This window comes from Arthroderma uncinatum (assembly GCF_011692745.1).
Source record: "Arthroderma uncinatum strain CBS 119779 chromosome Unknown scaffold1, whole genome shotgun sequence".
NCBI lineage: Eukaryota > Fungi > Ascomycota > Eurotiomycetes > Onygenales > Arthrodermataceae > Arthroderma > Arthroderma uncinatum.
This window is the reverse complement of record NW_022983863.1, coordinates 2,754,139-2,767,142: the sequence shown is the minus strand read 5'-3', so window position 1 is coordinate 2,767,142 and position 13,004 is coordinate 2,754,139. Positions and strand designations below refer to the sequence as shown.

Sequence of the window (13,004 nt, the reverse complement as noted above, 5' to 3'; positions counted from 1 at the left end):
TAGACAATCGGATAAATTATCCGCCGTGTAGACGCGAAGCGCGAAGCTGAGACTCCGCGGCTATTCTCCAGGATGCGATCCCGGTTTTCACCATCTTACAGCTTGTTATTGGTTAACGAACAAAACCACAAAGTTCTGACGGCTACTCTTTGGTACCGCGTTGGATTGATTGCTGCATCAAAGCAGAGAAGCAGATTTAATTGACCTCACACCGGTCTCGCCTGCACGTCAACAATACACCGAGATGGAGGCTTCGAATGATGAAGTTAACGGGAGGTCCTCTCCTCCGGCTAATTCGGAGCCATCGCAAGGGCATGGCAGGGCGAGGGATTCACTACCTGTGGAAGAAAAGTCAATGCCTTCAACAAACCAACCTCCCGGGACTTCTGCAGACAGCGCTCGGGATACCCAGGCCACAAATGAGAAAAAGAGAAAGTCCCCTGAAAATGACCAGCAACAGGATAAACTGAAGCAGCAGGAACCTCAACCGCGTTCCAAACGACGAAGACAGGAGGAACGGTCACAAAAGAACAGGAAGCGCGGGAAGACGCCGCCATCTGCTTACTCCCGTCGCGACGCTCCCGTGGTCGAAACGAGACGATCCCCGTCGCCAATTAGACGCACCCCTTCCCCAGACGCCCCGGTGCGACAGCGAAAAAGACCAGGCGGAGGAGCGAGGATAAATACTTCCAACATCGAAGCTCTTAGGCGGAGGCAGGAGGAGCGAGACCGTCAACTGCAGGCGGACGCTCAGCAAGCAGGACATGCCCGCGGAGTCCACGATGTGGTCAGGCAGCATTACAATGCGGTACCTGAGCGTGGACGGGAATGGCGCAAGACCGAAAGCAAGATAAAAGGTCTCCGCAGCTTTAACAACTGGGTCAAAAGCACGCTTATCCAGAAATTCTCTCCGAGCGAAGACTTCTTGGCTAGACACAACGATAGAGACCTTGCAGGTTCAGCCTCCGTGGCGCCAGAGGAAGAGAAACCACTTCTCATCGTCGACCTTGGCTGCGGTAAGGGTGGTGATCTGGGTAAATGGCAACAAGCTCCCCAACCTGTTGAGCTATACGTTGGTCTCGACCCGGCGGAAGTCTCCCTTGACCAGGCCCGTGAACGGTATATGCAGATGAAAAACCAGCGAGGACGAGGACGTCGAGGAAACCCCATTTTCCATGCCCAGTTCACTCCAAAGGATTGCTTTGGCGAATCTCTTGCAGACGTCCCTATAATCCAGCGAGTGGGCATCGATGAGTCCGTTGGCCCTGGTGGCTCGATGATGAGTTCTCGTTGGGGCGGAGGAGGCTTTGACGTCGTGGTTTCAATGTTCACTATGCATTACGCATTTGAAAACGAGGCCAAAACCCGACAGATGCTACAGAATGTTGCCGGGCTACTTAAAAAGGGCGGTCGATTCATTGGCGTCGGTCCAAATTCCGATGTCATCAGCGCAAAGGTTGCGGAGGCGCATAAGCTACGGAAAGAGAAAGCGGAGGAGGCCGCTAAGAAGGCTACAACCGAGGAGCCGGAAGACGGAGAGGTAGAAGATAGCACTGAAGCAACCGAATGGGGAAATAGCATATACCGCGTACGTTTTCCGGGCAAGACGCCAGAGGATGGAATATTCCGTCCTGCATTCGGGTGGAAGTATTTCTACTTTATGGAGGAGGCTGTTGAAGAGATCCCCGAATATGTTGTTCCATGGGAGGCATTTCGAGCGTATGTCAACCCCTTTCTCTTGGTTGTTTCTTCTCGCGTATGCTGATTCACTGTTGCAGATTGACCGAAGACTATAACCTGGAGTTACAATATCGCAAACCCTTCCTAGACATATGGCGAGAAGAAAAAGACGACCCCGTTCTTGGGCCTCTTAGTGAACGCATGGGCGTCCGGTCGAGGAATGACGGCTCCATGCTGGTGAATGACGATGAGCTTGAAGCAGCAGGTATGTTCTTGTACTCGTTCTTTTCTATTTGGAATCTCGCACTGATGATAATATCTGCAGGGCTGTATCATGCTTTCTGCTTCTACAAGGTGTAAACAGCGGTCCCCAGGCGTTGTTATGTCGTAAATTACCTATATAGGAAATAAACAGGCCTCTATTGATGCTCAAAGTAGATATGAAGGCACTCTGCTATATCAGAACTCCCACATCTATATTATCTATATTCCATCATTTATTTCAGGACAAATTTAACGTACCCTACAAAGCTGCGGTGCACGCCGTCATGTATCTTTGTCGAAAATGCCAATGGACAAATAGGCAAGGCAATGAAGCTTCTGGTGAACGATATAGGATTTTCCATAGGCGCGAACTAAAAGGACAACGCGTTTAGCAAGGCTATTATTTACCTATAGTCCAGGAAGATCAAACACGTCTTTGCTCTGTATTAGCATATTAATCGACCAGTGTCGCGTACCTTTGCTATCAGCTAAAAATATAGATCTACTATTAGTTATTTGTCTCCGCGTCCTTTGCTATCGAATGGAAAGTTCTGGTTGGTCAGTGTAGTCTTGAATCTTGAATACTAATTATCAACCCCAAAAGAAACCGCGACATCTTCCATTATAAACAGCAGAGACATACACTTCTCACTATATATGATATTGACAACCGAACCACTACGATGTCTTCTCGCGTTGCCTCCCGTGCCAGCGCGACGCAGGCAATGGGCGCGCCTCTCGAGCTCCCACCCTACGAGCCCCAGATAGGACCCCTCCACGATAATGCGAAGCGCAAGGTGGAAGCAGTGATCAACTCCACGCACACGCGTCATATAAAGGTTCACCTAAGCCATGCGGCGGGCGCACTATCAGAGACAGTGGGAGAAGCCAACGACCGGCTTTCAGAGGCAAAGTCGCGTTTTGAGAAAGTAAAGAGGCGGAGACGCGAGAGGGAGGAGAAACGATTGAGAGATGCCGAAGGAGAAGGGAGTGAACAGGATAAAGAAGATGGAGAGGAAGGGAACGGCGCTGAAGCTGAGGCGGAGAAGGATGCAGAACGAGAGGAGAAACTTGCACGGTTCGAGGAGTTGGTCAAGGAGACTACGCGGAAGATGGAACGGAGTATGCGGAGCGTTGTCGATACGGAGGTGCGAGTAGACAAGATGCAGGATCTTTTGGCGCAATTATTGGAGGATAATTCGACGCAGACACAGACGCAGAACCAGCAGAGGGCTCGGCGGTCGAGACGCAATCAGGATGAGGATGGAGATGCGGATATGAATGACGATGAGCAGGAGGAAGAAGACGAACTACAAGCGCCGGTAGAAGTTATACCAGCGTCTCGCGTGTTTGCTGACGGACTGGCTGAGAACAAGAGAGCGTGGGAGGCATTGTCTCTTGCGGAAAGGTATTACTCTTCCCTGCTACCATCTTCGCTGTCACGGTTACTGACGATTCCCTAGATATGGTTCCAACAATAGCTACAAGCAGTTCTACCGCGTCATTCACGAATCTAAACACTCTGGCACCGACGTTCCCCCGCTGCCTCCTGTGTCTACCTGGTTTCAAACCCTCGACTCTTCACGAGAGCCAGGCAGCCACTCTAGAAAACGCAAGAAGAAACGCACCCGTTCTGCCCTTGGTGCCGATGGGACTTTCGAAGAGGACGCCAACGAGGACGACCAGGAAGCCTCATCTCAGGACGATAACGGAGATGAGGAAGGGGATGACGACGATGATGATGAAGGAGACGAAGGAGACGAAGAAGAGGAAGAAGAAGATGAAGCACCTACCCAAGAAGCCACGCAGGCACCGCCCTCAGACGACGAAATAGTGGTCAAGTCCGAGAAATTCTCCCTCACCTGCCCGCTAACTTTGCAAACGTTCGAAGACCCGGCGACCAGCACCAAATGTCCACACAGCTTCGAACGGTCCGCTATCGAAAACATGATCAGCCGCAGCCGTCAGACCACATTTGTACCTGGCGCCGGGAGAAATATGCGTTGCGTTGAATGTCCTGTTTGCAGCGTGATGATCACAGTCCGAGATCTAAAGAGTGACCCTGTACTCGTACAAAGAGTGAAGAGGGCTAGACGCATGGCTGCATTGGAGGAAGAAGAAGATGATGGCGACGATGGCGATGGCGATGAGGACCTGCAAGAACGGGATGCGAGCGTGTTGATGAGCAGGAGTAAGACAGCGAGGGGGGAAAGGGTGGTGGTGAAGAGCGAGAGAACGAGATCACCGTCTCGGATCCCTGATACACAGATGGACGGATGAAGGGACAATGATCATGCTATTATAGATATATACTGTTGCTAATAGAATAAGTGACGCAAAGAACGAAATGGTAACGATGATGTATACCCGAACCTGGGGTAATAAATCCACGACAGTCAACACGAAAGAAGAGAGGGGGAAATAATAAATCATGCATCAAAGAAATAACAAGCCTCAGCTCCTTCGATCTCTCCATTGAAGAATATCGACGCCAAGGGCTCTTTCTTCGGTCTTCGTGGTGAAAGGTACGTATATAATTGGTCTTCGGACCAGACTAATGCATGTCCGCATATTTCTTTTCCGGGTTTCTTTCTGCATATTTCTTCCCCTCTCTCCCAGGACGATATTTCTGCAAGTCATTCCTCATAACGATGTTGCTCAAGTTGACGTTTGTTTTTTGTTGCTTCTTCGGCGCACGAACTGGTGGAGAGTGATCTTACATAAGTACCGGTCCGCAGTGGATACCTTTTCCACCAACAAATCCACATCAACTCTTTTCACGACCTCAAGTGATCAAATTGAGATAATCGACCACGATGAGAGTTATCATACTAAGTCAGGGGTTAGCAGGGGAAGTCAGAGACCGATCATGAAAGAGGGCAGACTCACGCATGAGGCGCAATGCGAACATAATACGTGCCGAAGCCGCGATAGAACCTCAGCCAACCCTCCTCGCGAACCACCTTTTTGGCACAGTCCAACATACCCTTGTACGGCAGCTCACCGGTCTTGGGGTCTTTTGTCTGCTTCTGCAGTCTGGTCTTGACGAAGTCGAAGGGAAGGGACATGAAACTCGCGAAGAACCCGGCAATGGCAGAGGCCGCGAACGTCCTGTTCTGCGCCGACAGGCTTGTATGGGTCTGCAGCTGTGACTTGGCCTCGGAGAAGAAGGTGAGCTGGCCGAAGTTGAGGGCCATGGCTCGCACGACGGTGGGGAAGGCACCGGCCCACAATGCTGTGACACCTTCGGCTTTTGAGATACGCACCAACGCATCGATGACGGAGGTATAGTTTGCTCGGGTGGCGGCTGGCTTGAGCCCGTCTGACTGCATACGGATGAGAGCCAGGTCGGCCGGGTTTCCGATCATGGCAGCGAGACCGCCGGCGGAGAGACCGGCCGCCGCACGCTGGACGAATGTCACCTTCTCGCCCCTGGAGGCTGCACGGCTGTTCAGTATGCCTATGAAGGTGTCGAAGAAGCCTAGACGAGCTGTGGTATAGACTGCCTGGCGCAGCAGTCCGGCGGAGAGACCGGTGTACAGATCGAGTACGCGTCCCGAGGCGATGATCTGGCGGGCAATGCCTATAGCGGTAGGCTTTGGGCCGGTCTTGACGCCCTCTCCGGCGAGCTGGAGACGGACCTTGACCATATCGATGGGCTGGATGCAGGCGGTGGCCGTCATTCCCGCCAGACCACCGTTGAAGAAGGGGAGGGCAGCCCGGACGAAAGGAGAGTTCCGGATGGAGGAGCTGGAGGGAGCAGAGGGAGACGACATGGCTGCCTTTGTCTCTGTTGCTGCTTTGGCTGCTGCGGAGGTCGCGGTGCCTTTAAGGGGAGAGGCCATGGCTATACGACTGAGCGTATGTATATAGAGCTGACGTTGAGTGTTGGGGTATGTAGTAGAAACGTGAGCTAGGATGTCCGTCACAGAGCTCTGCCCATTGACGCAGCAGAACAACAGCAGCCAAACAGAGCTACACGGCTAAGAGGAGGATGAAGACGAAGATGAAGCTGAAGATGAAGCTCAAAAGATGTAAAAAAGTCCAAAAGTCGATGTTTTTTCAGGCCAAAAAGTCGCAGTCACATGGCGGCACGTGTTGTGCTCTTCTTACCCCGCTCGCAGAGAGGAGAAACAGGCAGTAGATGAACTATGGGAGATGATGGCAGGAGAAGTACCTGGTACCGCGAGATAGACGCGCTTCTTATACTGGGCGTTGTAGAGGATACCTGGTCGGGCATCGCTGTGCATGGCCAAGTTACCCGCCCAACGTCATACTCCCCACCCACTCAACTTCAACTTCAACTTCAACATATAGATTATACTATATTATGATACTATACGATATTATATATGATACTACACGATACATGTTATGTTACTGCAGGATCCTATGCTAGTACTAGGCTATACTATGATATTGAGGATGCTAACGTCTCAACATTTCCACGCCATGGCCGTTGAACGACTAGCAGATAGCTCCTCGCCAGCCCGGATACTTCGGCCAGCAGATGGATTCAACAGCTCCTCCGAATATCTCGAGCTCGCCGTATCGACACTCCGCTAGTATATCCCCGGACACTTACCTTTCCCGCTCCACGGAAAACTCGCAGCCATCGCCATGTCCAGGTCGACACCGGACGACGAGCGACGGGCGATAGGATGAGTTACGTAAAAAAACAAAGCATGGCCGGGAAGCATTAAGCTATCTATCGCTGCACTGGCGAGCGAGGGAGATCTCCGTTCTTCACGTCCTGCCCAACGGTGCCCGTCCCCTGAAGCCCTGGAAGCACTGGTCGGCCCTGGTCGATGCATGGATAACCTTCATATCGCGATTGGGACGCTAGCTAGCTAGTCAACTAGCCGGCATCATCTTTCGCTGCTTTTTTTCAGGGACCGGGAGAGTACCGGCTCTCAACTAAAATACTAGAGGTATGTGCGCTATGCATGCCGACAGGTGCTCGGCAGGCGTCCGTCCAGGTGTATCCTCCCGTTTTACATAATATATGGGCATAACGTGCTACCGTGAGCGGCGCGGACTGGACTAGAAACAGGTCAGACAGACAATTTAGAAGGTGGATATAGATATAGAGGAGATATAAAGATAGATACAGGCTCGTCGGGGTGGATCAGCGGCTGGACGGGAAGTTAGTCGTCCTGACTTCCTATCCTTTCTACCTCGCTGTCCTTCTATTTCTCAGCAGTAGATTTCGTCATTATATTCGGCTACCCACGGTGATATTGACATGCTTCCCTCACTGCCTCGATCGCTGCTTGGATCAGAGTCCAAACGCAACTCGCTTCCAGACTCCCTCCATGTCCTGGCAAAGCGTGATGAACGAGTCGCTCTGCAGCTGCTGACATACCCACGACTCGATCAGGTCGGATCGTTCGGCACTAGGGAGCGAGGCGTAGCTTGCCAAATCTTCGCGGGTGAAAGGGGGCGACTTTTCGTTCCTGCGGTTGGAATTGATATTCTCGCTGGCAGACGCTTCTGTGTCTGTAATGGTGATCGTGTTGTTCTCTATGGTGTATTGGCCTCCTCCTTTCTTCTGCGGAGAGATACTCGGCGACGGGAGAAGGGTTCTTGGGATTCCACCGCCCAATTCTCGCCCATTCTCGCTTACTTTCTCCCTCACCTTCTCATGGATCGCCTGTTGTAGGCTTGATTCCACAAGTGGTGTAACTATGTTTGGCGTCCTGGTTACAATATCTGCACCTACCGGACGAGCATGCTGCTGATTATCCCTCCCTTGGCCAAGGTTGTCTACCTTCTTGGGGCTGGGGCTACCCTGTGGAGATTGTTGAGCGGGCCTCTTCTTTGCTTTAGCGAATGGCAGTTCTCTCCTTGGAGGGAGGAACTGGCTGAGGGAATCGGTGGTGAGGAACGTTGGGGCGGTCGATGGCCTAGTCGTGTCTTGCGCCTGTATCCGTGCCTGTGCCTGCTGTGGCTGCTGGAAAGATGGCCGAGACGATACCAGGCTCGAACTTGGACGAGCATTAGGCAAGTTCGGAAGAGTAATTGATGATTCCTATTTGGGTATCGTTAGGTTAGTACGCTCACGTACGCTCTTATAGCACCAGATATAGATACTCACCATAGACGACGGGCGCGTTTCCGCAAAGGCAGATGACACAGGTCGAGTACCCGGCCCATCAGCGTAATAGCATGTAGATGTTATTACTGACTCTGGGGTCGGTGGGACATTCTGACAATCCGTACCTCCATAGCCAGAGCCCGGTGCGGTTGTTGTATAGGACGATGGCGGTATAGTTACTGGGGGTTCGGTAATTTGACATCTTGCTTCTTTCAACACAGCTATGACCTGGTAATAGTCTGCTGCTGACGCGAATTTGACTTGGAACCGACGTATCTATATACCATCAGAGTTAGCATGTCAGCCACAGCTAAAGCGATATCTCTCTATATACGCCATACCTGATTAACAGCCGATGGATAGCGAATTGCTAAACACGGACATTTCACAATAATAGCCACTGGAGCTTTCGCATCTCCCCCAGCGTTCGAAGACCCTTTCTGTGCGAGTAATCCTAGATCTACTTCTTCCTACACCTCATAACATCAGCTTTCAAACGCCGTCATTTCAAGCACTAAGAGGTATAGACTCACCAACACTTCACGTCCTTTCATCACATTCAAAAGTCTGCTCTCCCTCGTCCATTTTGAAGACTCATCCCGCACGCGAACAGTGGGGAAAGAAGCCAGCAAGTCCGAGCCACCTGAGAGGTATGTCCATGCTAATGGAGTAGCGCGGTCTGCTGAGGTGGTAGTATATGAGAACTTGAGGATCTGGAGAGTAAGTGTTCCCTGGGCGCTGTGTGGTTGTGGTGGTGCTGCTGATGCGATGTTGGCGTATGCCATCTTGTCTATATAGTGCCCACGGATGGCCGTAGACAGGTAAAGTCAAGCAAGAAGAAGAGAAATATCTCTAATTGAACTGGATTTCTCGTTTAGTCTATTGAACAGACTCAACGCTGTTGGTATATGTGCTGCTACGAGCGTCATGAAGTATGAAGTGGTTTCTATGAAGAGTTGTTTCTCCCCGCTTTCGTCCCAAAAGGGCCAAAGACCGAAACCTCATGGATATTCACATCACGAAGCAATTACTGATATTCCCAATACATACAAGGAGAAGGATGTCTCTACGAAGAGCCTTGGGTATGGATAGTACTCAAATGAAGATTTATCCGTATGCTTGTCGTTTCATGGCTTTGATCTGATGGGTATACTATGATATTACTACAGCTCAAGCTATAGTAACGAGAAAGATCTCATCGCTGGGACACAAATATCAGACAATACCTGATACATGAAACCAAATGCATCATAGGATATCTGCCCTCCTTGAAAGTGTTGGGCCCAGTCGCCCTCCCAAGCAGCAAAAGCTGCCTCGTATACTATGTCCGCGGATATTCAGCTTCATCGGCAACAAGTACCCACAAACTCTGACCGTCATACCTGAGACATGAGGTTGCCTTGCGACCGGAATATCCAGATAAAGGAAATCAAGTGAGAATTTCGGCAATTGCCACGATATGCGTGGTACGGTGTTCTATCCATGAAACACAACGCAAGCATAATGACGACGGCAGGGTTAAAATTGCTGGTTATCCTTAGACATGCCTTTCCTCGCTATTTCTATGTGTCATGTTCATCATGACGTGCTCTCGAGATAGCGAATTTAGCCAATGCAGATGTCATAGGCTTGACTACGCGTCGGCGAATGAGTTTAGAATCTTCGATGCGGGAATACTGAATGAACCTTGACAGGGGTATACTGGGCTCTCAACCTTAGCAAGGGAGTCTTCTTCCATCCCAAAGCCATGGGAGGGAAATAAGGTCATTCAGGGGCAAATCTGCACCGTCAGATCATGCACAGAACTTCATGAACCGAGTATGGAGGCGGAGAACGCCGACCATTTGCTCAAACCCCTAGAAGGCGAATTATGGATAAGCATAGCTCAAAATTTCTAGGCTAAGTGGAGAAGAACTCCCAGATATTTGTCTCTCTCCGTGTCTGTTTGCCTTATACACTCTTGCGTGTGGGTGGGTCATACAACTTCTGCCTTATGATAAGATATTTTCGGTCTTGAATTGATCATGCTCGATATGAGGCATTTAGGATGTTAGTCGTTGATGGGAATCACTTCTAGTTAGCAACATACATTGGCATCTGGAACACGAAGCACCTTGCTGTGCCGCACTATACAGACCGTGGGCTTTTGTGGGTAATCCAAAAGGTGCATCAGCCTTCTAATTGCTGGAGTTAGTCGCTTATATTCAACCAAGGCAGACTTGGATGCACCACACCGCCAGGGCTACCTGAGTATTAACATGGCGAGTAAGCCCTAGTTAATCATCTCACGGCCTAAGCCTAGAAAGCATGCACAATCGAGTCATTGTGCATGATATGATACAGAAGAATCCCCCCACCCCTTGCTGCGGCTCTGTGCATTGCACTACCTATGCATTCACATGGAAATTTATCCCTTGCAGGAGGAATGCAAGAGTCAAGTATGGCAATTAGAGCGGGAACCATTTTCAGCATAAGTTGCATTATACCAGATGCGGCCTGTGTATTTTATATCCTACCGCGCGTTTGGGGAGGAAATAAAGGGCCATCCACAGTGTAAACAAAAAAGGCCATCGCGAGGAGATCAACTCCGTCCCAGCGGTATGGTAGACTAACCATAATCCGGCAGTAATAGGGGGCGAAATCCAGTAGTGAATCATAACCAGAGCATTTTGAAGAATAAGCCCAAGTGGGCCGTTCTAAAGACGAGAGCAAGAAAGCTAAAGCCTGTCGTGTGATAGGTGTAGAGAGGTATGGACTGCTATCCGGTATCGGGCAATATCCAGTAATCTGGACGAATGTATGCAGCAATGCCTAGCTCGTAGGGCCAGAATCCTCTTAACCGGTGACCATAACTTAGATTAGTTCTTCCGGATTAGGAGCAGCCGCCCCAAGGCTTGTCCTCAACAAAGTGTGGCATTGGCGTCTCAAATCCTGCGGAAGATGAACCTAGATGACGACTGAGATGGAGAGATTGGGTCAGCCTTATCCGGGGTAGATTAACAGAGTCCCATGGTATTAATATCCTTAAAGTTAGGCTCTCGACACCGGTGTTTATTAAAAGAGGAATCCTAATAGGCCGAAGCTATCTAATGGGTGTGTGGGTAACTAACAGAAGCGATGTTGCTATTGTTGATGTGGTGAATCCTGATGGCATGGCGTTGGGGGTGTAGTTTGTTCATCTAAGCCGCCGTTTGGTGGAGTTTTTGGCTGCCCCGTGGATATTATTTTTCACATACGCAGTGAAACATGATATGTAATGCAGGCAGTTGAACGTGTACGTAAACACGCGTGCCGTACCGGAAGCCGCAACGCGCCATAGGCCATTGTCAGTGAACGCAGGACTCGAAGTGGAAACTTGATCAAGGTCGATAACAATGGCTAGCGGAATAAAAGGTTTTGGAGAAAAGGTGCCATGCCTATTCCGTTGCCAGTGGAGGAAGTTTGTTCCTCCTAGTGAAGTTCCTCATTGGGTCGCTTATCCGGGATCTTTTCACCTAGATGATGGCTTTGTTCCGTTTTTAGTATAGAGGCAGAAGGCCGGCGGAATGTTCTATAGCTTGGCTGTGTATAGGTTCATGCCTGATGAATGACTTGATATCAGACTAATAACAGGCTGCATTATTGAAGAGACGTCGTTCTTAGAACGTGCCAAGATATTGATCCAGGGTTCACTGCGGTCCCAACATCAACGGAAATGTAGTTAATGAGTTTGGCTCGGGTCAAAGTTGATATCTCGATAGAGACTAGGCGGCAGATCTTTGACGGGCCTCGTCAGCCGGCTTGCATTGATTGACATACCGGAATTTTTCTGTGCTCCTAACAACAGCCGCTGCTGTGCACCCGGTGGCGGAGTGTACAACAGTTCAAACGTGGAACATGAACGTGCACAGTGCGGTAGAGTGCGGTGTTAAAGAGTCGAATATGTTGATCGTAGCCTCTGAGTGAATCTTGGAGTGTATCCTAGTCATTCCTTGCATGGACTGTGCAACACTCGGAAGCTAGTAAGATCAGTCAGCCTTCAGTCGGCTCCATGCGACGTATTTGAAAGTGAACATTTCTAAATGATGTCGGCAGAGAGTTTGAGTCCTGGTGAACTATGTGCTTAGGCCTGCAAGGATTCGATCATTCGTCCCCTCAGTGGTGCCAAGGAACATATTCCGAACAGCCTGGTTATAATCTGCGCAAGGATTAAACCAAACATGTTGATCAAATAAATACGAGTGGGCTGTGAATATTCAATGTATGCGGTTGCTCTGCAATCCCACTGACTGGTTAGGTAAAAACGGTTTCATCGAACGAGGAGATGGGACCCATAACGTCTAAGGAGCGGTCACAAGAATAGAGTCAGATGCCACGGGTGAGAGCGCTAGAAGGGAGATTGGGCTAGGAAACGGGGCTCAGGCAGGATGAAACTTTCATTCCCTGTCCGGCTTTAGAACTTGGAGAGAAGGCTCAGTGCGCGAGGTGTCGTGATTAAGATTTTAGCGCAAATCACCCTTCCGTCGCCCAGGAACTATATGCTCTCGACAGCGTATCGGTTAATGTGTAGGCCGTATAAGCATAAGTATGGAGTAATGGTTAGCGCCAGCCTGGAGGCTGAGCTGGAGAGCAGCGAACATTCCTATTCGTTTGTCCTGGGAAAAGCAATATGCTCGTCACTTTGTTTGGAAGACTGAGGTTGAAGACACTGCTGATCTGAACAATGCCCCCCAAAGCGGCTATCGATTTGCATAACTCCTTGCGACCCTCAACCAGATGATGCAAAGCCTCCAACCTTTTTTAATAGCTCAAGGTTCTTGGAAGGTTCGAAAAGCCTCCACTCGAGGACCAGCAGACGAGTTGCGTATCGTAGTATCCATCGTCGGAACTAGGCGGGGGTAGCATGGGTTAGGAATGGTGGCTTGGAAAAATCCCCGATGACGTTCAGTAAGCAACGTATCGTCTGTGTATATACTTTTGTTCC

At 50.1% G+C, this 13,004-nt stretch overlaps 4 protein-coding genes across 4 annotated transcripts; 2 read left to right on the top strand and 2 right to left on the bottom strand.

Moving 5' to 3' along the window:
- Window positions 1-244: 244 nt before the first annotated feature.
- Window positions 245-2,040, top strand: GIQ15_00838 (mRNA cap methyltransferase; the record flags this gene model as incomplete). Its single annotated transcript, XM_033548255.1, has 3 exons — window positions 245-1,719; window positions 1,779-1,945; window positions 2,006-2,040. 3 exons carry the CDS (start codon window positions 245-247, stop codon window positions 2,038-2,040), a joined length of 1,677 nt encoding a protein of 558 aa, XP_033409206.1.
- A 587-nt stretch (window positions 2,041-2,627) lies between these two features.
- On the top strand, window positions 2,628-4,224 carry GIQ15_00837 (uncharacterized protein; the record flags this gene model as incomplete). The annotated part of the gene is made up of 2 exons (XM_033548254.1): window positions 2,628-3,352; window positions 3,408-4,224. The coding sequence occupies 2 exons, from the start codon at window positions 2,628-2,630 to the stop codon at window positions 4,222-4,224; spliced, it is 1,542 nt and encodes a 513-aa protein (XP_033409205.1).
- A 605-nt stretch (window positions 4,225-4,829) lies between these two features.
- On the bottom strand, window positions 4,830-5,789 carry GIQ15_00836 (mitochondrial dicarboxylate carrier; the record flags this gene model as incomplete). The annotated part of the gene is made up of 1 exon (XM_033548253.1): window positions 4,830-5,789. The coding sequence occupies one exon, from the start codon at window positions 5,787-5,789 to the stop codon at window positions 4,830-4,832; it is 960 nt and encodes a 319-aa protein (XP_033409204.1).
- A 1,433-nt stretch (window positions 5,790-7,222) lies between these two features.
- GIQ15_00835 (uncharacterized protein) lies at window positions 7,223-8,826 on the bottom strand (the record flags this gene model as incomplete). Its single annotated transcript, XM_033548252.1, has 4 exons — window positions 7,223-7,975; window positions 8,042-8,262; window positions 8,424-8,511; window positions 8,575-8,826. The coding sequence occupies 4 exons, from the start codon at window positions 8,824-8,826 to the stop codon at window positions 7,223-7,225; spliced, it is 1,314 nt and encodes a 437-aa protein (XP_033409203.1).
- Window positions 8,827-13,004: the final 4,178 nt, after the last annotated feature.